The 26,302-nt window shown below is 39.4% G+C and overlaps 1 protein-coding gene across 1 annotated transcript in view; it reads right to left on the bottom strand.

Annotated features, from left to right (window-relative positions):
- Positions 1-614: 614 nt before the first annotated feature.
- Positions 615-26,302, bottom strand: part of LOC122019267 — a 47,464-nt gene continuing 21,776 nt past the window's right edge. The window contains exon 3 of the mRNA XM_042576756.1: positions 615-820. Within this exon, the coding sequence (XP_042432690.1) occupies positions 615-820 (206 nt within the window). The remainder of the gene's footprint in view (positions 821-26,302) is intronic.

Raw genomic sequence — 26,302 nt, 5'->3', positions numbered from 1 at the left:
AACGATTTTTAAAAAGCGTTGTCTACTATCAAGTTATCATCTCAATCTTAAATGATCTAGACCGCTTATCTCAAGATCTGACGGTTGGATCTTCATCCATCTTCATCACAATATGGACGACCTAGATTAAAGGAGGAGAAAACTTCGTTTCCTTTTACCCATGCGACGAAACAGTGCTGGTGATTCCTTTCTTTCGCGACATCTCCTCTCGTGCGGCTAGGGCACGCGACCTCCCACCGCCAGCCGTCTCTTCTTCCTCACCCAGCAACTCTTTCTTCTCTTCACTGCCGCACAGACCCCTCTCAGGAATCGGGAAGTGCGGTGGTGGATTTCGCCGGCGATGACGACGCCTAACAACCTTCCCAACGGCGGCCACCACCAGCGCCCACACCCTCCGCCCGACACTCGGAGGCAGCGCCACTACCTCGGTACGCCCATCGCCACCCCTTCCTCCTCTTCCTCCGCCGCCTCCTTCAAGGGTTGTTGCTGTTGCCTCTTCCTACTCCTCACCTTCCTCGCCCTCCTCGCCGTCGCCATCGCTCTCGTCATCGTCCTCATCCTCAAGCCCAAGAAGCCCCAGTTCGACCTCCAACAGGTGGCCGTGCAGTACCTCCTCATCGCCCCAATTTCAGTTGAATCAGGATGAAAGCTGAATAGATAATGGTTGAGATGGAAAATGACAGCGGCATGATCGGTAGCTGGCTTCCTCTAAATCCAAGCTCGAGAACCCTATTGTCAAGCTCTTCGACTGAAGATTTTGGCTCTAGATCGTTACCAGCATTCTTGGTAGAGAATGGAAATTTGGGGCTTTCACGGAACCCTAGAAACCAAACGGTGGGTGTGAGCTCAAAAACAGAAGGTGAGGTTGGAGCCATTTTCTCTACAATATGAACCTTCTTGGGCTTAAAAATGAGGTGGTTCTTTCTTCTCTTCTCTCCATTTTCTCTACAATATGAACCTTCTTCTGTTCTCGCATGATCCTTCTTCTGTTCTCGCATCTGATTGCTTTAAATTTGCATTTTAATTTCTATTTGGCTCACTTTTAGTCATCATCTGTTCAGGAGTCGAGGAAAGTCTTCAAGTATAAACAAAAAGGAACAAAAAAAAAAATCATGGATTATACTTGCACCAAAACATGTTTGTGTGTGTGTATGCATGTCAGTATTTTACAATTCTACTAATAGCTTTTGCTGATCGGACTTTGCATTGTTAATCAATCTTCTCCCATCTCAACTTCTGTGATTGCCAAAATGCCTTCAATAAGCATTTGCTATGCACTAAGCAGAGGTGTTTATTTGCTTCAATAACCTTTCCAGGCAGAAAACTACATACTTGAGGTAGTGGGAACTAATGTCTCCATTTTGATTCAGAAATTTCAATTGATAGTTGTGTTGGTGCGGGAAGCATCCGACGATTGAACCTTAGTTTTGATAATGGCAAAGGATTCAAAGTTAAGTTAGTGTGTGATCTAACATGTTTGAATAAGTGTTTCAGGAAAGTCCTAGCTGCGGTTAGGCAGGTGAAAAACCCTAAGGGGTGGTAACCTTAGGTCCTAGGGGGCGGAAACCCTAGGTGGAGGAAAACCCTAAGGGGCGGTAACCTTAGGTCCTAGGGGGTGGTAACCCTAGGGGGCGGTAACCCTAGGTCCTAGGGGGTGGTAACCCTAGGCGGAAAGTCCAGTCGGTCTGGAGGACCAGACTGGCATCAGGTAATCTCTCCTGAGAGGAGTAGGTGAGGACGCGTTCCCCGTAGAGGGAACAGTAGGCGTCGGGTCGACCTAGGGTTTCCGGTTGGAAATCCGAAGTCAGACTCGGACAGTCCGAAGACTGTCAGTTATTCATTACTATGTTTTATCAGAATCTAACACTGTCTTGCAGGGTATTATTGCTCGGACTAACCTTGTTTTGCAGGTGAAGAACCTGCTGGAAAAAGGGGTCCGGGCGCCCGGGATGGATCCGGGCGCCCGGAGGTTCGAGCGCCCGGAACAGGTCCGGGCGCCCGAGACCAAATGTTATCCCTGTCGCGACTTCGCCACGTGGAGCATCCTGGTTGGTTGGCCACGTCACACTCCAGGCGCCCGGAAGGGGTCCAGGCGCCCGGAAGGTCATATAAAAAGAGGGTCGAGGGTGCAGCCAAAAACAATCAATTGCTAAGCTGTCTTCTGTGAAGTGCTGCCAACGAGACGATCTTGAAGTGCTACTACTCGACGTCGACAACCCAAAGCTCAGACTCTTCAATCTTGTGTTGTCGGTATTAGTTCTTTTATTACACTGATTGTAATTCAAATTGTAATCTTTTCTGATATATAGTTGTTGCCCACCGAAAGCGGTCAAGGACCGTGGGCCTTCGAGTAGGAGTCGCCATATGCTCTGAACGAAGTAAAACACCTGCGTCTCTGTGTGTTTTATTTTACTTTCCGCTGCGTTTCTATTCTGTGTTTTAAATCGTTAAAAATAGCCACGAGCGCTATTCACCCCCCCCCCCTCTAGCGCTTTCGATCCATCAATTAGTATCAGAGCGGGGTCATTTTGAATCGGTGCAACCACCATTCAAAATATTTTTGTCGTGGTATTTTTTTCGGAGTCGATTAGAATTTAGCCTCATAGCTATATTCTAATTAGTTTTCCCTCGAATCGATTTTTCTCGGAATTGGTGCAACACCACCCGAGTTCGTGATTCATTTTTTTCTTCCGCACTACTAAGCCAGGACCAAGTCCTAGGACATTTTTTTTGTTGTTTTTTCGCTTTAGGTAAAACTGAAATGGCATTCAAGAAGGCTATAGTACTGCTCGCCCTCCGCTATTCACCGGAGACGACTTCGGGTACTGGAAAAGTCGGATGGAGGCATATCTCCAGACTCACTTTGAAGTCTGGATGATTGTCAAAACCGGATTCGAGCGACCATCTGACAGCGCCGGCAAACCACTACCGTACGAGGACTGGGATGCATCTTCGATCAAGAAAGTGGAAGCTAATGCCAAGGCAACCTGCACCCTCAAGTGTGGCCTATCAAAAGAAGAACTCAACCGCGTTGGCCCCTTCAACAGCGCCAAAGAATTGTGGGAGAAGCTAATTGAACTTCACGAAGGGACATCCGACACCAAAGTATGTAAAAGAGACTTAATTTTTAATAAATTATTTAACATCAAATTGTAGGAAGGTGAAACAGCCGCCCAACTCCATGCCCGGATTCAAGATCTGCTCAATGGTCTTCATGCGATTGGACAAAAGGTAGACAACAGGGACATCATAAGGTATTCTCTAAACGCCTTTCCAAGGAACACCTTGTGGGCATCCATGGTAGATGCCTACAAGGTCTCCAAGGACTTGTCTACCATTAAATTAGATGAACTGTTTGCAGAATTCGAACTTCACGAACAGACTAATGCACGCCCGACCGAGAAAGGGTTGGCTTTGGTTGCAGGAATAGGGAGATAGCGTGAGTCAAAGGTCAAGCGAAGAACCGAACCTGAGTCAGAAGAAGAACCAGACTCAGAAGACGACGATGAACTCACAATCGAAATAGTCAGCTTAGTAAAGAAGCTCTGCAAAAAGAAGGGCTTCAACAAAAAGGATCTCAGAAAGGTCATTCAGTCTAAAGAAGCCCAACCAAGCTCGAAGGTCAAATTCGAAGTGACATGCTACGGGTGCAATCAGAAGGGTCACATCAAGGCGAATTGCCCGAACCAGAAGGATCCAAAGAAACCCAAAAGAAAGAAGGCATTGAAGGCAACATGGGACGAGTCTTCTTCCGAGGAATCCGACGACGAAGAACAAGAACAGACGAACTTTCTTGCCTTGACAGCCCGGGACTTCACCAACGGATCCGGAAGTGAGGACGAATCGGAAGCCGAGTCCGAGAGAAGCCACGGATCCGCATCCATTTCCGAAGGGCCGAACCCCTCTGTAAGTAAAAGTCGGTTATATAGTTTAATTAATTATTTAATGCATAAAGTAGCTAAGTCTAAGATTCGAATTAAAGCGCTTCTAAAGGAGGTAACACTCCTTAAAGAAACGCCTAATAACGAATCCTTAACTGATCAAGTTCAGACTGGAACCTAAACTCAAGTTCAAAAACTTGAGGAAGAGAATTCCAATCTGAAAAGTCAAGTCAAGGATTTGAAAATAACTCTAGAGCGATTTTCCTTGGGATCCAAGAATCTTGACTTAATTCTTGGAACTCAAAGGGCAATCTACAATCGAACTGGACTAGGATATAAAAAGAAGTATAAATCTTACCTATCCTTAATAAAACCAAATAGAAAAATGGTCCAAGCATGGGTTGCCAAGTCCAACCTGATCAATCAAGTTGGACTTGGATATTATTGGGTTCCTAAGGATCAAATACATTACCTCAATAAACCTTATCGAGGCTATGATCCAGGGGGAGCTAAAACAATAAAAATTCGAAATTAATCTAAAAGCTCAAAGTTAAAAATTCGAACTTAATCTAAAACTCAAATTTAAAAATTCGAAATTAATTATTAAAATTTCAAAATTCAAATTAGAAATTAATCATTCAAATTATTCATTCAAATTCGAAATTAATTATTAAAATTTAAAATTCAAAATTCGAAATTAATTATTAAAATTCAAAATTTGAAATTAATTATTGAAATTCAAAATTCAAATTCGAAATTAATTATTCATTCAAATTAGAAATTAATTATTAAAATTTAAAATTCAAATTCGAAATTAATTATTAAAATTTAAAATTCAAATTCGAAATTAATTATTAAAATTTAAAATTCATATTCGAAATTAATTATTAAAATTCAAAATTTGAAAATTCAAAATTCGAAATTAATCATTCAAAATTCATAAATTTGAAATTAATTCAAAAATCCAAAAATCAAAATAGAAGGAGGGTCCAGAATAGCTGGCAACTCCAAAATCTATTTACCCGAATGGGTAACCGAACTTAATCTACCCGAAATGGGTAAACAAGAGTAGATTACCCGACAGGGTAAATAAGGATAGATTAAAAAGGGTTAGATTTAACTTGAAACACAGTAATGGTGAAGTTTTTGGATGATAGTACGTTGGGAAAACTTGGGCATCGCATGTCTAGGAAGATATGGCTTCGACCTGGTGCATTTGGCCAAGTGGAACTAACCGAAGCTACCCTTAAATGGATCCTAACTAGTTAGACCAAGGTTTAGTATTAAGCTCAATGGGTAGGACTATTTGGGAAACCTCAAAGGCATGGTTACTTTAACGAGCTCCTTGTGACTCACCATAGCCCAGAAGTTTATCCAAAGAATGCTTACTTGTTGAACCCAAAGCTAAACCCGAATCTAACGTAAAGTTAAACAAACCCTAAAAATTGAACTAATTCATCTCACAAAATAATAGGATCCCCTGATTGAAAAACATACATCGGGTGAGATGATTAAGCAAACTCAATTTTAAATCTTACTTAAGTTAAGCTAAACATTTTTTTAAACATCAAATCACCAAACAAACCCCCATAGAATCAACTCAGATTAGGTAAGATACAAAATTAGGAACTTACCTCAATCAAACTGTCTTTTGATCCATCAACTACTTTATGTGTAGGAATTGGATCAATGGATGTTGGACAGTGGATGTTCCAGACATATGACTGGAGATCGGTTGAAGTTCACTAAGTTAAAACTAAAGAACCTAGGATCAGTTACATTCGGCAACGATGGAAAACTGAAAGTAATCGGAAAAGGTAATATTGAACTTAATTCTGATTTTATTATTCGAAAAATACTCTTAGTTGAAAATTTTAATTTCAATTTATTAAGGTATTATTCGATACTGGTTATTCAGTCAATTTTACCAAGTCTGAATGTATAGTCAAACATGTCGATAATCCAAAAATCATACTTAAGGGCACTAGAAAAGATAATGTCTACACTGTCTATCTACCATCATCCTCAATAAAGTGTTTTCTAACACAACAAGAGGAAACTGAGTTATGGCACAGAAGACTCGGTCACATGTACACAAGACTCATTTCAAAAATGAGTCAAAATGTACTAGTTAGAGGGTTGCCCAAATTAAAAGTTATTGAAAACTCAATCTGTAATGCATGTCAACAAGGAAAACAAACCAAGTCCACCCACAAGTCAACCAATATAGTTAGAACTACCCATCTACTTGAGCTCCTTCACCTAGATCTATTTGATTCACATGGAGCCAAGTCACTAAGCAAGAACCAATATTGCTTAGTTATAATTGATGACTACTCCAGGTTCACCTGGGTAAAATTTCTAAAAACAAAAGATGAAACCTTTGAAATATTTAGTAATTTTTGCAAATTAACCGAAAATGAAAAAGATACTAAAATTAAAAGGATAAGGAGTGATCATGGAGGAGAATTTGAGAATCGCAACTTCACTGAATTTTGTGAAATAAATGGGTACAAACATGAATACTCCTGCCCTAGAACCCCCCAACAAAATGGTTTAGTAGAACGTAAAAACAGAACCTTACAAGAAGCTGCCAGAACCCTGTTAAACGAATATAATCTGTCTAATCAATTCTGGGCTGAAGCAGTTAGTACAGCTTGCTACATTCAAAATAGGATCTTAATTAATAAATTTCAAAATAAAACCCCCCATGAAATTTATTATAATAAAATTCCTAACTTAAACTATTTAAAAGTATTTGGGTGTAAAGTCTTTATTTTAAACACTAAAGATTACTTAGGAAAATTTACATCAAAAACAACCCCAGGAATATTTTTAGGGTACTCAACCACTAGTAGAGCATATAGAGTATATAACAAGAATACCCTAAAAGTAGAAGAAACAACAAATATAAAATTTGATGAAGACACTATAGTTGAAACTGAGAATATACAAAGTGTTAATCCAATAAACAGAGAAGATGACGAAACTCAACCTGAACCTATTGAATCTGAAGAACAATTCAAATGACATATGACCAACCAGAACAAGCACAAATCACCCATCTGACCAAATCTTGGGTGATCCAACTGTAGGCATAAGAACTAGGTCATCCTATAGAAACTAGAGTCAAATAGCTTTAATCTCAAAAATTGAACCCAAAACCATAGAAGAAGCCCTACTAGACCCAGATTGGACTATAGCAATGCAAGAAGAATTGACCCAATTTGAAAGAAATCAGGTATGGGAATTAATGCCTAAACCCATTAACAAAACCATAATTGAGACTAAATGGGTTTTTAGAAACAAATTAAATGATCAAGGTGAAATAGTAAGAAATAAAGCCAGGTTAGTAGCCAAAGGGTTCAGTCAAGTAGAAGGGCTAGACTATGATGAGACCTATGCTCCTGTAGCAAGACTTGAATCCATTAGGATGCTGCTGGCCTATGCAACACACAAAGGATTCAAGCTATTTCAAATGGATGTAAAATCCGCGTTCTTAAATGGATTTATTAAAGAAGAAGTATACATAGGTCAACCTCCAGGATTTGAGGACATAGAACATCCAAATTATGTCTTCAAATTAAAAAAGGCCCTGTACGGACTAAAACAAGCACCTAGGGCTTGGTATGAACGACTGTCCAACTATCTAATATCAAAAGAGTTCAACCAAGGTCAAATAGACCCAACCCTTTTTGTAAAAACCTTTGAAAACGACATCTTTATAGCACAAATTTACGTCGACGATATCATTTTTGGATCAACCAACTCAAAATTTTTAAAAGAGTTTACCAAACTAATGGAAAATGAATTCGAAATGAGTCTAGTGGGTGAACTTAATTTATTTTTAGGGTTACAAATTAAGCAAACCAAAGATGGAATTTATATTTATCAAACCAAATATGCTAAAGAATTAATTAGTAGATTTGGAATGGAAAACTAAAAAATCATTAATACACCAATGGCTACTAATGTTAAAATTGACTCAGACTTAGAAGGTAAACCAGTGGACTTGAAATACTATCGAAGTGCGATAGGAAGTCTATTGTACCTAACTGCAAGTCGACCAGACATCATCTTTGCAGTAGGTATGTGCGCAAGATACCAATCTTGTGCAAAAGAGTCTCACTTAACCCTAGTAAAAAGAATCCTTAGGTATGTTAAGGGAACCCTAAACGTAGGACTTTGGTACCCTAGATCTTGCACCCTTGATCTAACCGGCTACTCTGACTCTGACTATGCCGGGTGCAAGCTAGATAGAAAAAGCACAAGCGGCAGTTGTCAATTTTTAGGGCACTGTCTAGTAAGTTGGTCAAGTAGAAAGCAACACTGTGTTGCCTTATCTACCACTGAAGCTGAATATATAGCACTAGATGAATGCACATCTCAATTACTATGGATGATGCATACCCTTAAAGACTATCAACTTGAATAGCAAAAAACAAAAATTTTAATCGATAACATAAGTACAATAAATCTAACAAAAAACCCAATTCATCACTCAAGGACTAAACATATAGAAGTAAAACACCACTTTGTAAGGGATCATGTAGCTAAGGGTGACATTGTACTCAACTATGTTGAGTCAAAATCAAACTTAGCTGGCATCTTTACCAAACCCTTACCTGAACTTGAGTTCAGTACACTTAGAAGACAAATAGGAATGTGTTGGGTAGAATAGATACTTTCAATTCAGTCCTTTTAATGTTTTGTTTTTATAACTTCTAGGCAAAACTTGATTTTTCAAAATCCCTAATTTACTAGACTTTCAAAAGTTGGATTTAGCCTAGGATTTCCCCCTAGAAATCATGTTCCCCCAGGATTCAACCAGAGCATCTCACAAACACCTAGGTATACCTTGCTTATGCTTGTAAAACATAGAACGGTGTGAGATGCATAGGGTACAACCTGGACTCGAGAATGCTTATTTCTGTGCATCAATATGAGTCTGGGCATTAAATACGTGATTAAAAGTAATCGAATCAAGTCTTCCAGCCTTAGTCAAATCTAACTGGATCTATTGACTTGACTCGACTAACCAAGTGAACACTGTTGCCCTCTAGGCAATCAGCAAGTAGCTAAATGGTTAGACAGTTGGTGAAGGAAATAATAAGTTTAAGCATGTCTGTACTTAAAAGATCTGATACCTGATCAAAACAAATCTTGACTCATGCTTGGACTTTAGGGTTCTGATACCTTACTAAAACAAACGGCAAGCTATTTAAAAATAAGGTCATCGCTTCTCCTTTGCCTTAAGTATTCTTGAAATACATTTCAAAAACATGCCTTAAGCAGCTTTCTCAAAAACTTTCTCCAAATTTAAAACTTTCAAGTGTTCTCTACTTTAAAACTTTAAAATTTTTTAAAGTATTATTTTCTTTAAAACTTTTAAAAACTTTTAAGTTAAAGCAGCATTATTTAAAACTTTGAAATTTTTAAGTTAAAAATTTTTTCCTTGGAAATTTTCTTTAAACACCTGAATATTTTTGAAGTTGAAAATCTTGTTTGAAAATTTCTGAAGTTGAAAATTTTGTTAGAAAATTTCTGAAGTTGAAAATTTTTCTTGAAAATTTTTGAGAATCTTGTTTGAAAATTTTTGAAGTTGAAAAATTTTGTTTGAAAATTTTCTGAAATTAAATTTTTTTTTTCCTTGCTCCTTGCCTAAGTTAAAATGGTTCTGCTAAATTTTGTCTTGAAAAATTAAGTTTTTTTAAAAAACTAGCTCATTTTTTATATATGGCAAAGGGGGAGAGTAGAGAAATTCAAAGAAAGAAATAAAAATAGAAATTCAAATAGAAATTCAAATTCAAAGAAAGAGTAGAGAAATTCAAAGAAAATAGTTTAAAGGGAGCTTGTATTAAGGGGGAGCTATGTTTATCTTGCTATCACGCTTATCCTGTGTCTTGTGCTTATACATAACAGCATATTTCTTGTACTTAACATTAAATTTCGGTTGCCATTATCAAAAAGGGGGAGATTGTTGGTGCGGGAAGCATCCGACGATCGAACCTTAGTTTTGATAATGGCAAAGGATTCAAAGTTAAGTTAGTGTGTGATCTAATATGTTTGAATAAGTGTTTCAGGAAAGTCCTAGCTGCGGTTAGGCAGGTGAAAAACCCTAAGGGGTGGTTACCTTAGGTCCTAGGGGGCGGAAACCCTAGGTGGAGGAAAACCCTAAGGGGCGGTAACCTTAGGTCCTAGGGGGCGGTAACCCTAGGTGGAGGAAAACCCTAAGGGGCGGTAACCTTAGGTCCTAGGGGGTGGTAACCCTAGGTGGAGAAAAACCCTAGGGGGCGGTAACCCAAGGTCCTAGGGGGTGGCAACCCTAGGCGGAAAGTCCAGTCGGTCTGGAGGACCGGACTGGCATCAGGTAATCTCGCCTGAGAGGAGTAGGTGAGGACGCGTTCCCCGTAGAGGGAACAGTAGGCGTCGGGTCGACCTAGGGTTTCCGGTTGGAAATCCGAAGTCAGACTCGGACAGTCCGAAGATTGTCAGTTATTCGTTACTATGTTTTATCAGAATCTAACACTGTCTTGCAGGGTATTATTGCTTGGACTAACCTTGTTTTGCAGGTGAAGAACCTGCTGGAAAAAGGGGTCCGGGCGCCCGGGACCAAATGTTATCCCTGCCGCGACTTCGCCACGTGGAGCATCCTGGTTGGTTGGCCACGTCACACTCCAGGCGTCCGGAAGGGGTCCAGGCGCCCGGAAGGTCATATAAAAAGAGGGTCGAGGGTGCAGCCAAAAACAATCAATTGCTAAGCTGTCTTCTGTGAAGTGCTGCCAACGAGACGATCTTGAAGTGCTACTACTCGACGTCGACAACCCAAAGCTCAGACTCTTCAATTTTGTGTTGTCGGTATTAGTTCTTTTATTACACTGATTGTAATTCAAATTGTAATCTTTTTCGATGTATAGTTGTTGCCCACCGAAAGCGGTCAAGGACCGTGGGCCTTCGAGTAGGAGTCGCCATAGGCTCCGAACGAAGTAAAACACCTGCGTCTCTGTGTGTTTTATTTTACTTTCCGCTGCGTTTCTATTCTGTGTTTTAAATCGTTAAAAATAGCCACGAGCGCTATTCACCCCCCCCCCTCTAGCGCTTTCGATCCATCAAGTTGTTCATGCTTTATTTAACCATTTGCAGCAAATTTGTTGTAATAACTAAGAACTAAGATCAAATTTTGATCGTGAGTCCGTGATACAAAGAAGAATTAGGATTAACATCATGATTATATCTTTCTTTTTTATTTTCCAAGTGTAAACATGGATGAATTCTACTGTTTCAGTGTCCAATTCCAATCAAAAGTGCAATCCTACAAAGTTTGTGACAGGGGACTATGGTGGATCTACCAGCAAATATCGCACTCTTATTGCTAGTAATTTTCCTTGTTTCTGCTAGCTTATGTAGTGTTGTGTTACTAGTTGTAGTGTTGTGTTACTGATTGAAGGGGATGTTCATTATTTTTAAATAATATAATCTGTAGATATATCTTACTGTTGCTTTTTCAATAGACGAGGACTACTGATTATCTTGTCAAACATTTGACAATGAGAAAGAATTTCAGTAATGCGAGAAGAATATATCTATGTGATTTATAGTGTTAATATGTCGGTTAAAGAAATGTAGCTAGTAAAATATAAAACCAATCCAAGATATCATTCTAGGTTCTATGTATAGAATCATGTGTGGCTTTGGTTGCCTTTTTTCTTGCGCACTAATTTACCTGCCAAAGATCCATTTCTTTCTTCTGTCTTTCTCAATCCAAATTTTCTCATTGCTGTATGGTGTGAACTGTGACATTTGTTTTCAACTTTAAGAGTGAAAATTTCTTTTGCATAATACTGATGGTATTGTTTTCTGTGGCAGATACACAGTGGTAGGTGTTTTGTCCAAGTCTCAAGCCAACAATCCTTTTTGATCAGTATATCTAGTAGAAGTAAGCATGCAGATCGTTGTCTTCGAGGCCGACTAGCTATTTTGTGTTTTTTTTTTGTTTTAAATTTGAATGTCACTATCTAGTTTGAAACAGAACTATTTAGTCTTTGTGTATAGTTGAATTCTCCTGTAAATACTAATACTTTGTAATTGAATTCTATTATTTTGGTACGAGTTTGAAATCATTAGTTGAGCTAATTAATGTTATTTTATATATCAAATTCAAATCTAGACATGATAAAAGAAAATTAATAGTTTTGTAAATATAAAAAAAATAATTGTATAAATAGATTTTTTTTTAATTTTTATTTTAAAAAGACAACGCTTTTAAAGCGTTGCACAAGTGTTGTCTTTGCCAAAAACAACAACGCTTTTAAAGCGTTGCAAAGATGATGATTTTGCAAAAAATACACAAAGCTTTTAAAGCGTTGTCTTCGCTACAAACGACAATGCTTTAAAAGCGTTGTCGTTGAGCATACTTTTAACAACAGTGCCTTTAACAACGCTTTTTCAGGCACAAAGACAACGCTTTAAAAGCGTTGTCTATTAGCTTTTTTTCTTGTAGTGATACCATCCTTTGAAATGATGTGACCCAGGAAGGATACCTGATCTAGCCAAAATTCACATTTTGTGAACTTGGCGTACAACTGGTTCTGCTGAAGGGTCTGCAACACTGTTCTCAGGTGCTCTGCGTGTTCTTCCTGAGTTCTGGAGTAGATAAGGATGTCATCGATGAATACGATAACGAACTTATCTAAGTATTCCCTGAATACCCTGTTCATGAGGTCTATGAAAGTAGCTGGAGCATTTGTCACGCCAAAGGGCATGACTACGAACTCGTAATGTCCGTATCTGGTCCTGAATGCTGTCTTGGGTATATCCCCTTCTTTAACTTTCACCTAATGATAACCTGATCTGAGGTCTATTTTAGAGAACACTGCTGCTCCCTTTAGTTGATCAAACAGGTCATCTATTCTGGGAAGAGGATACCTGTTCTTGATAGTGACTTGGTTCAGCGCTCGGTAATCTATACACAGGCGCATGCTCCCGTCCTTCTTCTTCACGAACAATACAGGCGCTCCCCATGGTGAGTGACTAGGACGTATGAAGCCTTTGTCAAGCAGCTCCTGTAGTTGCTCATGAAGTTCCTTTAGTTCTGCTGGAGCCATGCGATACGGCGCCTTGGAAATAGGATTTGTACCGGGAATGAGTTCTATCTCGAATTCAATCTCCCTGTCTGGTGCTAAGCCTGGTAACTCTTCAGGGAAGACTGCTGGGTAGTCACATACGACTCGAACCTCTGCTAGCTGTTGGTCCTTGTCCTGACTGACATTGACTACATGCGCTAAAAATCTCGTACATCCTGAATCCATTAATTTCTGTGCCTTCATAGCTGAGAGAAACTTCTTGGCCTTTCTCTTGGGTTCTCCAATGAACTCGAACTGTGCTTCTGCTTCAGGTTGGAATACGACTTTCTGCTTACGGCACTCGATGGAGGCACCGTATCTGATCAAGAAGTCCATTCCAAATATGATATCGTAGTCAGTCATATTTAGCACTATCAGATCACAAAAGAGTTCTATGTCTGCTATAATGACTGGCACTGCTCTGAGCCAGTGCGTGAATGCCATAATTTCTCCTGAAGGCAGTGTCGTCAGAAACTGACTACTAAGTACCTCTGGAGGTATTGCTAACTTCTTTGCAAATGCCCTAGATACATAAGAATGGGTTGCCCCAGTATCGAATAAGACAGTTGTACTTTGCTGTAAAATGCTAATCTGACCTATAACAACTGTCGAGGTATTTGCTACATCCTCTCTAGTTAGCGAGTAGATTCGTGCATTTGTCGTGGCTGGAGGGGCTTCTAGTCTGCCCTGGCTGATGTGTGGACCATCTAAAGCGGCCTACATCTGATGCAACTGTGCTGGCTTGGCTTCATACTGGATCTGCTGTGGTGGAGGAAAGCTGGCCTTGTTCGGACACTGCTTGGCCATATGCCCTTCTTGTCCGCATTCAAAGCATCCTCATGTGCCCTTACGACAAATTCCAGGATGGAATTTCCCACAAGTAGCACATTTTGGATAACTGGGTTGTTTGCTAGCTGGTCCTCCTTTTGGGTAACTCCCTAGTTTGCGCTTGTTGCTGGAGTTCCCTTTCCAGGTAGAGCCGTGGGAGATGTGACCCTGGTGTTTCTGAGTGCCTGAGCTTCCTTGACCTTTAGATTCTGAGAGAACTTGCTTCTGCTGCTTGATGCTATTCTGGTAATGCTCAGTGGTCAGGGCGCTGCTAACTAGTTCTTCAGTGGTTTGCGGCCTAAGAATGCTGCCAGCCACGTTCATTGCTATTTCCGGCTTCAGCATCTTGAGCATCAACCGAACTCTTTCTTTTTCTGTGCTGACTAGTTCGGGGCATAGATGAGCCAGTCGATTGAATTTCTTCACAGCTTCCTCGACTGATAGGTTGCCCTGACGAAACTCAGTGAACTCGTCATAGTGGCAGTTTGTGACCCGCATGTGAAAGAACTCCTCGAAGAATTCTTTCTCGAAGTCAGCCCATGTCATCTGGTTTACTGGGCGCTTCGCTCTAATCCTCTCCCACCACATGCGTGCATCTCCTGTCAGACAGAAGGAGGCGCACTTCACCTTCTCATGTTCTGGCCAGTCCAGCAGCTCCATCGTACTCTCCAGTGTTTTGAACCAGGCTTGAGCATCCCATGGTTCACTGGTGCCTGACTCTCTGCCACTGGATCAGATAGGCTTCTCTCTTTGCCTCTGCTGCTGGGGCTACTGGTACTGTAGGCTGGACTGGGGGAACCTCTAAGACTACTGGCGTTGCTAGGTTTGGTTCCGGGGTGACTGTGGGAGTATTCTGCTGATTAGACTTTAAGGTGGCTATCTCCTGTTGCTGTTGAGCTAGCTGCTGCTGTAACTGAGCCACTAATGCTGTAAGGTCTGGGGAAGGCACTGAACTGCTTGTCTCATGCTGGGGCTCAGTAGCTGGGGCCCTTCTAGCTGGGCGTCCTCGTGCCATTTCTAAAGACATAGAGGATATACATAACTAAGGCAATCATGTTTATATAACTACTATCACTATCATGTTAGGTACTATCATCAATCAACATGCTACAATATCTATAAACATGAAAGAAAGAACATAATAAAGTGAGAGACGTTTCTTACTTGGAAGTTGCAGGTTCAATGCTGATGTGTGTGTAGGAAGTATGGAAACTGCTCTGATACCACTCTGTAACGACCCGCCATCTACTTACTAAGCTGTAAGGTCGGACCGCCACATTATGCTGTAATAACTATACCCTGACCATCATTAAATCTAGATACGGAAGCTGTACTAATCAAAATTTTGCTAAACTATTGTCATTTCTTTATTCTAAATGTGCTAAGGGGTGTAATCTAAGCTATTCATGACATCTATTACATCCCCCAATGGTCAAGGAACTTAACTAAGGGTTTCTAGCTAATATCAGGCCTCCCAATCGATCCATCGATCGATTGGAATGGTTGAATCGATCCGGCGATCGATTCAGAGGGCTACTGTATCCGGGACGTGGGTTGGATCGATCCAGCACGCTACTGTGCTCGGGGCAATATTCTGGATCGATCGGCTGATCGATCCAGACTGGCCAATCGATCCAGTGATCGATCCCAGAGCCTTCTGTTCGCGACAGAACTTGCTGGATCGATCGGCTGATCGATCCAGAGGCCTACTGTTTGCGAGTCCAATTGCCCAGTCGATCCTTCGATCGATTGGAAACTCTCGAATCGATCAGCTGATCGATTCGAGTTTCTGATTTCGTGCCAAAGGTCTAAATTCAGCACTTGTTCGTGCCAAAGTTACTTATAACCATTCTAAATCAAATACAAAACATTCTAACATTATAAAATAGTGTTCTAACATGATAGAATGCATGATTAACTAGTTCATAACATTTAACTTACTAAGGTGCAAAATAACCAAAACGCTAAAAGGTTCTAATGCTTATACCAAGCTTGCTGAAATTCCCTAGGATCTCTATTCCAAGTTCCATCCACACACATCTCCATCGCATTGCCCTCCAGCCTCCGCTAGTCCATCTTTCCTTTACCTTTATCTGCAGTATAAGGAAAAGAAAGTATCTGTAAGCTTTCGCTTAGTAAGAAACCATCTACCTCAATAAAACATGCAATCGATGCAAATCATGCTTTGAAAACATGCTATTTAAAACATGTACTGATTGAACTAAAACATGGCATGCTATCATACAATACATAGAAATCAAGAGCTAGTCATGGCATACTATCATCTAAAGCATGTGTAACATGAACTGAACATAGGGCTATCATACATAATCATAAGAGTGAGCTGAGCTGAAGCATGAACTGAGCTAAACTAAACTAAGCTAGTACTGAATTTAAACTGTATACACAACTGATTTGTGAGAGTTTAAAAACTATACATGTAATAGATGAAAATATATAATCATGCTGCTAATGGGCCCGGCAACTGTACATGCTATGCGCGCATCCCTAACTAGACACGGGTTTGCAAGTCCCGAATTTAGTAGGGTTACTAGATTATCTGAACCTAGGGACTGACTATGGGAGCCCAGCCCAATGGATATCTAATCCAGTACAGTGCCACTGAAAAGTAAAATACTGAACACAAGCTAATAAATTCTTGTCTTGCTTTTACTAGGTTGTCTAAACCTAGAACTAGGTTATCTAAACCTAGAGGCGACTGTGGGAGCCCACCCATTGGACATCTAGTCCTGTAAAAGCTGGAGCAAGACTAAATAAGCTATAAAATGCTTCTATTGCATTTATCTAAGTTACTAAAATGCCTAAGTTGCATTTTTCTGTGCTAAACATTTAATCGAACACTTGGTATGCGCTAATTAGCATCCTTTGTGTCGATAATCTACATATTACTAAACTAAGACATGGAATTCACACGAAAGCTACTTATACTGCAGGTGAGGGGTTTCTTACCTCCTGTTCGGATTTTCTTACGATTCTAATCGCTAGATTTCCGGAGGAGACGATCCTTTCGACGATCTTCTCGCGTCTATGCGTTCCTCTCGCGGAGGGGAGCGTCCTCGTATCCAAGATGTCGCTGGAAAGTCCTCCTATGGCCTTAGGGATGAAATCCCTAGGTGTGCATGTGGTTGGCGCCGAGAGAAGGAGGAGGGGAAGTGGGCGGCGGTGAGGGTTTGAGGGAGAGGAAAAGTTACGTTAAAATAACTCTTCACTTATTAATTCCCTATTTATATTAAGTGGGTAATTCCTTCCAACTCTAATATAAATTTAATTGTTTCCCTTTCCTTTCAGCATGACCCTGCTGGGTTCACCTGGTTACTAAGGTTCACCATAAGTCGTAGAACCCAATAGGTCTCGGGTTAAATTCCCGCCTAGGCCATTTTACGATTACATTTATTTTTGCCACTTCCGCTACCCTAAAAATTTCATAAAAATATCCTAAAATTCCAGAAAAATCATAGAATATTTCTAAAATAGTTTTGAGAATTTTTCGGGCGTTACAAGGATTCTCCATTGGATCCATTTCTAGATCTTCCTTGAATATTTCTTGGTCCTCTTTAGACTCTTCAGGCTCTTCTTCACCCATATGGTGAAGCAGTTCCTCACACAGTTCTGAATATACGACGCGCCCTTCATGACGTCCACATACATAGTCTGCTATTAATGAATGCATCAATGCCTAGATCCTATAACTGTCCAAGACTGGAAACTCTTCTTGCTCAAGTTTCCAAAATAGTCTATCAAGTCGTTTAACATGTCCGTCGACTCCATAAGCAGACTTATACTCTATTCCTGAATCTCCTCTCGGAGCTGGTTTCGCCGCACTTCACGATGAGTCAATGTGGTAATAGTCCGTGCTATCTGAAAAATTGAATTTAAATAAGTCAGTACAAAATTGACAAACTAGTACAAAACCAGTTTAATTCAATTTATACAGGCATAAAACCATCATTATAAATCAAGAAAAATATATCTTCTTGATTTTCAGGAGTTTAAGTTGACTGATCCTATTAGACCGGTCAATCAGGAGTCCACATCTTAAGCTTAGTCTATTGTCCTTATTAGAACTAATTTAATTAGATAGGGATTTCTGACCTATGTTCTATTATTGTTTAAGCTCATTTGAGTCAATCTCAGACTTATTAATCAAACTTAGGTCCGTTTGATTCGTCTAATTGCTCATTGGATTAAGTCTGACCTATTAGAACAAATCTAATTTTTTTTATCAAATCTGATACAACAGAACTAATCTGGCCATACTTGATCAGCCCAACTTCTGTAATCAAGATCACCCCAATTAATTCAATAATAAATCAAACTGGTTAAACCAACAAATAATTTGAACCAGATCTAGGTATCATTGAATCAAAATGTTCTGCTTAAATCAACTAATAATTTAAATCAGACCTGAGTTTGATCGGACAAGTTGGTATGGTTCTATTTTCAGTAAATTGAACCATAAATTAATTAATTTTTTTATTAATTAATTAAATACATAGATATGTATTATTAATTAATAAATAAATATTTAATTAAATTTTAGGCTACTTTTCATGCATGTTAATTAAACTTTAAACTTGCAAGTGATTTATATACGTGAAGAGAAAAAATTTTCATGCACTGTGCTTCGTCAAAACAATATTGTTCATCTTTTTTTTCTCTTCAATCAATTCATGAATCGATTAAGTCATTTTTTTCTTCAATCGATTCATAAATCAATTCAGTGTACGTGTTTTTTATTTATTCACTGTGCTTCGTCAAAACGAAGCACTGTTCATTTTTTTCTTCATTCAATTCCTGAATCGATTCAGTGCACTGTTCACGTTTTTTGAATCGATTGAAATGAAACTTCAATCGATTCAATTCAATTGAATCGATTGGTTAATCGATTCAATTGATGAACAGTGCTCACTATTCATCTTCTTCGCGATAGAAAAAAAAACGCGAGAGTGATCTCATGCCGCAGGGATTTTCATGCTTTCAAAACTATGCTTCGATACCATTGTTGGTTCTTTGAGAGCATGAAACAAAGATAAAACAAAGCGGTAACCACTTACAGTGATCTCCCGAAGAAATCGCAGAAGAATCGTCGGATGTCGTTGTTGTCAGAAACACGATCACGAGTAATCAGAAAGTGTTTCAAGGTTTACGAGCCAAATCCCAGCCTCTGGGCGTTCTCCTTTGCTCAACCAAATCACCTCACAGTTTCACTTGCCCCTCTTTGATCACCTTCGCATCACCTTCTGCTGCGTCTCTTATGCATTGCTTGGACACTCCTTTTATAGGAAGGTTGAGGAAGACGAAGGGGAAAGGATGCTCCTTCGTCTCCTTGGCGTTTGCAGCAACGAGACGTTTGCATGAACGAAAGAGACGACCCCCTTTGTCTCCTGTAACACCCAACATTCCTCATGTTAACACCTATTATTATTGAGAAGGAGGACTGCTATTGGTTGCCTTCATTTTGCAGCCAGTAATATGTAGCTTTTGCTTTCTTCTATTAATCTTGTGATATACCATCTACCTGCTGTAAGATAGAAGATGGTACACAGAAAGGAAAGGAGACAAAAGATAGCAGTCCTTCTGAAGTAGGGAATTTAGGTCCTAGAATTCACGGGAAAATTTTGATTATTTAGCTTATTTTGGTTTTAAATTATTCGTTACTACTTATTGCATTTAAATGGTAAGAGAGAAAAATCTCAGTTTAGTATTCTAGCTAATATCTATCTTTGAACACATAGGTTTATAAGCTTGGACTGCTTCACATGATGTTTAATAAAACTAGTATTTGAACTAGAACAACTATGATAGTATATTGGTTCTATATTGAACATATTTTTCTCCGACGGCATCATATTGACCAAATCAAATGACGAAAACATAGAATAGAGGAATATAATTGAGGAGTTTGATGTGGAATTGATCTATCAAGTTCATTTTTCTACTGATTCGTTAGTCTGACTCTTTGAATTACTTGGTGGAGTTTTCAATAAGTCATATGTACTCATTTTGTGTAAAACTTTAGACAGACACAAACAGACAGAGCGTTCCATTTAGACACTAGAAGAATTACTTACAACATGTGGGATGAACTTTGACAGCAGTGGGAAAGATCAACTACGTCTAGTGGATTCACAACAACAACAGATTGGAATATCAGAGTAATGGAAGCATGATGGACTTATAATCCACATAACATTGATTATCTATTTTTGAAGTAGATCATGTAGTGTATGAGGGATCCCAAACCGTTCTAGATGTTTCAAGATACAAAAATGGACTAGTATAACGGAGTACTGATTAGTTGTTATCCCGTAGTTTAACTAAAGGATATGACAACTTCCAGATTTTAATATGAAAGTATCGACTTGGTGTTACTCGTATTGCGAAATACATCTTAGTATTATTACAATTGAAGTGAGAAATTTAGAAACCAAATTTTTATTAGTAGAGAAAAATGTAATATATATATATATATATATATATATATATATATATATATATATATATATATATATATATATATATATATATAGGAGGGAAAGACTAAAATGATTAAAAATTATATTTAATGGATGTTATAGATGAAAATATTGGTAAAATAATTAATAATTAATAAGGAAAAATAAATTTATAGAGTTATTTGGAATTTTTTAGAATTTTTCTAGATTATATATGAGCCCTTTTATATTTTTTGGGGATAAATGAGATAAAACAAAAACCTGTTTTAGCAATCTTATTTAAACGAGAAAATATTTAATTTCTAAAAATTTATTCTTTTTATCATCTTAACCCTAATCTGTGACACTCTCTCCCCTCTCTCGCAATCTTGTCGTGCCACCCCCTCTCCCTCTCATGAACTCCCTCCTTCCTCGATTCGTCGTCGTTCGACGCCTCTCCAGCCCAACATTGATGTTGGCCATAGTCGACCATCGTTGGGTCCAAACAGCAACACGGTGTCATTTTTCTCCCCTCTTGTTCCTCTCATCCGTGCGACATCCCCTATATTCATGTGACTGTTGACGTCATACCGTGAGTGGTCGTCGTCGTCCCCGTGAAAGGTCGACACTAAGCCTCTCTCCTTCCTCCATCGCTTCCTTCTTATCTCGTGCGCTTGTGACGTCTCTGTAGTGTCGTCGTCGCTTGCAGTTGCCACCACTCTTCATTGATGCGGGCTCTTCCTTCTCCTTCCCTAATGTCATTGCCAATCATTGCCCTTGCCATGTAGTCTGTACGCTTCTGTGCTCGTTGCCACCACTAGAATTTAGTGAATCACTATCATCGTTGCCCTGCCACCACTATTGCAATCACTACCGGTCGCTAAATACTATTCCTAACCTGGTGCCATCGTTGGCCATTGGGTTGTCGTGAGCTATGACTGAGGAAGAATAATCGATAATCAATCAATGGTTCAATTAAGTTTGATTAATATTGATTAATTAATTTGTTATAATTAAACGAAGGTGGAATAAAATTAAGTAATTGGATTGGGGATTTGGATTTATTGTAGATTGGTTAAGTTAACAAATCAAAAATTTATTGATCGGTTAATATATTATTCAATAAAGGTGGACCCTCTGATTTGAAGACGATTGGGACGATCTACAATCGAGGTGGGTAGTTTTTGCTTTGACCTCTATAGTCTCTTTGATCTTAGTGCATGATTATTTTATTATTATATGTTAATGATGTGCGTAAATTATATACATTTTATATATATTTTGATGCACATCTACTTATATTTCATGAGTATAATCTCTATTTATTACACTCTATTTCATTATAATATCATATTTCTACTTCTTTGTCGGAGATCTGCTCTTTGTGTATTTTCTTATTGATAAGACATAATTTGGAGCGAAATGGAGAAAAAATGCACACAGGAGCAACTCTGAAAGAAATCAAACTCAGGCCGTGTGAAAACACACGGTCGTGTGGCCATCTCGAAGTAAAGTAGGCTCTAGCTATGCCAAATGGCACGACCGTGCCAAATTTCTAGAGGCGAAGTAAGGCGTGTCTGTGCCAAATGGCAAGGCCGCCCCATTTTTCCAAAGGTCGTCCATGCCATGGTCATATGGTTTCACACGACTGTGTTGGTTGCTACTCGGAAAACCTATAGGTTCCACTGTACAAAAATTTTGTACAAAGGTCTGAACCTTTTCCTAGCTACCATGTGTTCTTTTAAATTAAATTTTGGATCGCCTGCGGAACTTAACACGTTTGATCCAAAACTTAATCTATTTGTTCTTTTAGGTTTTGACTTGGATCTCCTGCGGAACTTTACACGTTCGACCCAAGTCTCCTTAAGTTATTAATTCCATTAAATATTAATTTCCATAATTGGTTCCCAGTACTGACGTGGCGAGGCACATGGCCTTCTTGGATATGGGAGCAACCACCACCGACTAGACAAAACCTTTTATAGAAAGCTAATATTTAATTTCCTAAAATAACTTTAGGTTAACCAAAGAGAACAATCAAATCACAAGGAAAAGAAAAAACAAAAGAACACAACATCGAAAAACATATTCGAAATTTTAGAACGTAAGCCTCTTGTATTTGGTATTATTTCCATAAATAACTAGCATGATGCGGAAAGAAAAATTACTAGTTATACCTTGTAGAAAAACCTCTTGATCTTCTACCGTATTCCTCTTCTAACCTCGGACGTTGTGTGGGCAACGATCTTCCGAGATGAGAAACCACCAACCACCTTCTTCTCCTCCTAGCTAGGTTCGGCCAACAAAGAGGAAGCTTCACCAAGGAAGAAAATCAAAACACTAACCAAGCTCCAAGAGATGCTAGCTTTCTCTCCTTCTTCTTCTTCTTTTTCGAGTAGTATCCGGCCACCACAAGAGCTCCAATGGAAGAGGGAGATTCGGCCTCCACAAGAGGAAGAGAGGGAGAGGATGGCCGGCCACACCAAGAAACAAAAGAGGGAGAGAAATAATAGATATTGTGTCTCATGAAGGCACCCTCACCCCTTCTTTTATATTCCTTGGCCTAGGCAAATTAGGAAATTTAATTACAATAAAATTTCCTCAATTTCCTTGACATGATTTAATTGAGAAAAATAAAATAAAATTTCCCCAATTAAAATCAAGTGGCCGGCCACATCAATGGGAAGCAAATTGGACAAGTTTCAATCAACAATTAAAACTTTCCTTATTTGTTTCCGGAAATTTTAAAAATAAAATTTCTCTTCAAAAAATCTCTTCATGGTTAATAAAAAGAAATTTCCATAATTTTAATTTTACAACATGTGAATAATTTTTAAAGAGAAAATAAAATATCTCACCAATCTACAAATAAGGAAAGAGATATAATCTCTTTCTTTAATCTTTTGTAAATTTTACAAGAGTGATAATTTAATTTAAATTATCTTTAATAAATTATTTCTTCCACATAATAAAAATTAAAATTAAAATTCTTTTTAATTTATTTTGGCCGGCCCTACTAGCTTGGGTTCAAGCTAGGGTCGGCCACCCAATCTTATACCTAGGCCGGCCCTAGCTTGTTCCCAAGCTAGCTTGGCCGGCCCCTATTGGGTGGGTATAGAAGGTGGGTATAGGTGGGTATAGAACTCTATAAATAAGAGGCTACGATAGGGACCGAGAGGAGGAATTGATTTTGGTCTCCCGATAAAATTAAGCATCCCGTGTTCGCCCCGAACACACAACTTATTTTTATCAATGATAATTCATTCCACTAGAGAACTATCATTGAACTACCGCACCAATCCCAAATTACATTTTTGGGCTCCTTCTTATTATGAGTGTGTTAGTCTCCGTGTTTAAGATATCGAATGTCCACTAATTAAGTGAGTTACTGACAACTCATTTAATTAATATCTTAGTCCAAGAGTAGTACCACTCAACCTTATCGTCATGTCGGACTAAGTCCACCTGCAGGGTTTAACATGACAATCCTTATGAGCTCCTCTTGAGGACATTATCAACCTAGTATCTCTAGGACACAGTTTCCTTCTATAATCAACAACACACACTATAAGTGATACCATTTCCCAACTTATCGGGCTTATTGATTCATCGAACTAAATCTCACCCATTGATAAATTAAAGAAATAAATATCAAATATATGTGCTTGTTATTATATTAGGATTAAGAGCACACACTTCCATAATAACTGAGGTCTTTGTTTCTTTATAAAGTCAGTATAAAAGAAACGACCTCAAATGGTCCTACTCAATACACTCTGAGTGTACTAGTGTAATTATACAGTCAAGATAAACTGATACCTAATTACACTACGACCTTCTAATGATTTGTTCCTTTCCATTTTGGTCGTGAGCTACTGTTTATAATTTATAAGGTACTGATAACATTATCTTCTGCATGTGACACCACATGCTATGTTATCTTCAATATAAATTAATTGAACAACTACAAACAAATGTAGATAATTTGACCAAATGTGATTCTTTATTCAAAACAAATGTTTACAAAAGCTTAGGCTTTCAGTATACACTCCAACAATCTCCCACTTATACTAATGACTAAGCTGCCATATCTTCTACCATACATCTGATTCCCATTCCCTCCACATGCCGATCGAAAGCTTTCGCCGGAAGGGCCTTAGTGAAAGGATCTGCCAGGTTATCCGCTGATGCAATCTTGGCGATGACAACTTCTCCTCGCTTCACGATATCTCGTATCAGGTGGTACTTGCGCTCTATATGTTTGCTTGCCTTATGAGCTCGTGGTTCCTTTGAGTTTGCAACTGCACCGCTATTATCACAATAAATTGTGATGATTTTGGGCAAACCAGGAATCACATCTAAGTCCATTAGAAAGTTCCTGAGCCATACTGCTTCTTTAGCTGCCTCAGAGGCTGCTACATACTCAGCTTCCATGGTTGAGTCCGAAACGCATTTCTGCTTAACACTCCTCCATGAAATGGCTCCACCTCCTAAAGTAAACACATAACCTGATGTAGACTTACTGTTATCCCTATCTGATTGGAAATCTGAATCCGTGTAACCCACAGGGAGCAGATCGTCTGCTTGGTAAACTAGCATATAATCTCTAGTCCTTCTCAGGTACTTTAATATATGCTTTACCGTAGTCCAATGTCCTTGTCCAGGGTCACTCTGATATCTGCTGACCATGCCCATGGTAAAACAGATATCAGGTCTCGTACATAGCATTGCATACATTAGGCTTCCTACAGCCGAAGCATAAGGAACTGCTTTCATGTCTTCTATCTCTTTCGACGTCTTTGGAGACATCTCTTTAGACAGAGCTACTCCATGTCTAAAAGGTAAGAAACCTTTCTTGGAATCCTGCATGCTAAAACGAGCAAGGATTGCATCTATATATGAAGCTTGGGACAGACACAACATTCTTTTCTTACGATCCCTTATAACTTTAATCCCAAGAATGTGTGCACAATCTCCTAAGTGTTGGGATCGTTCGTACTCGGCTAGAGAGGGGGGGTGTGAATAGCCGCCCCCAAATTCGCTTTCTTTCTACAAATCGAGTTAGCACAGCGGAAAACACAAAGAAACGAAAGAGAAGAAAACCAAACCTTAACACAAGGATGTAACGAGGTTCGGAGATTAGGGCTCCTACTCCTCGGCGTGTCCGTAAGGTGGACGAGTCCAGTCAATCCGTCGGTGGATGAGCCCCCGGAAAATCGGCTAATAGATACTCCTTGTGGGTGGAGAAACCTCGCCACAATAACTCGCAACAGCAAGATAGAATACAAGGAATACCAGAAGTAAATACAATGAATGTAACAATACAAGCTTGCCTTCTTGTCGTCGACTGAAGTCCTGGAAGCAACAACTTCACAGACGAATGCCAACAAGCAGCTCAGCCGAAAGAAGCTCACGCGGGGCTTCGGAAGTGAGCTCAACAAAGCTCAGTCGAAGCTCAAACTTCAGCAACAGAACAGAAGTTCTAAGAAGGAAAAAGAAAAGAGAGAGTACTCACAGAAGATGCCCTCGTCTCCTTATACCTGCGAAGAAGAAACAGCGAAGAAACTAGCCGTTGCGTCTGGCTAGAACCTGATCGATGCGTGGACCGATCAGAAGATCTGATCGGTGCGGACCGATCGGAAGAAGCTCGCTTGTTCGTCCTGATCGGTCCATGGACCGATCCTCCGATCGGTCCACGCATCGATCAGGAACTTCCCGATCGGCGGGACCGATCGGGCTTTATCGATCGGTCCCCGACCGATCAACCCCTCTGCGCCCGCCTCGCTCGCTTCGATCGACTCGATCGGTCACCGCATCGATCGTTATCACAGTAGGCTACTGATGTGTTACTGATCGGTCACCAGACCGATCAGAATATTCGAGGTATCACTGGATCGATCACCAGATCGATCTAGTTCATGGTTTTCGCCCAAACCAAGTCCAAACCAACATCCGGTCAATCTTGACTTGTTGGTACTTCATTCCTAGCATCTGGTCACTCCCTTGACCTGCTAGA

This window comes from Zingiber officinale, chromosome 9A, assembly GCF_018446385.1.
Source record: "Zingiber officinale cultivar Zhangliang chromosome 9A, Zo_v1.1, whole genome shotgun sequence".
In the NCBI taxonomy this organism is placed as follows: Eukaryota; Viridiplantae; Streptophyta; class Magnoliopsida; order Zingiberales; family Zingiberaceae; genus Zingiber; species Zingiber officinale.
Note: the sequence above shows the minus strand (reverse complement) of the source record. Positions and strands in the feature narration are given on the sequence as shown.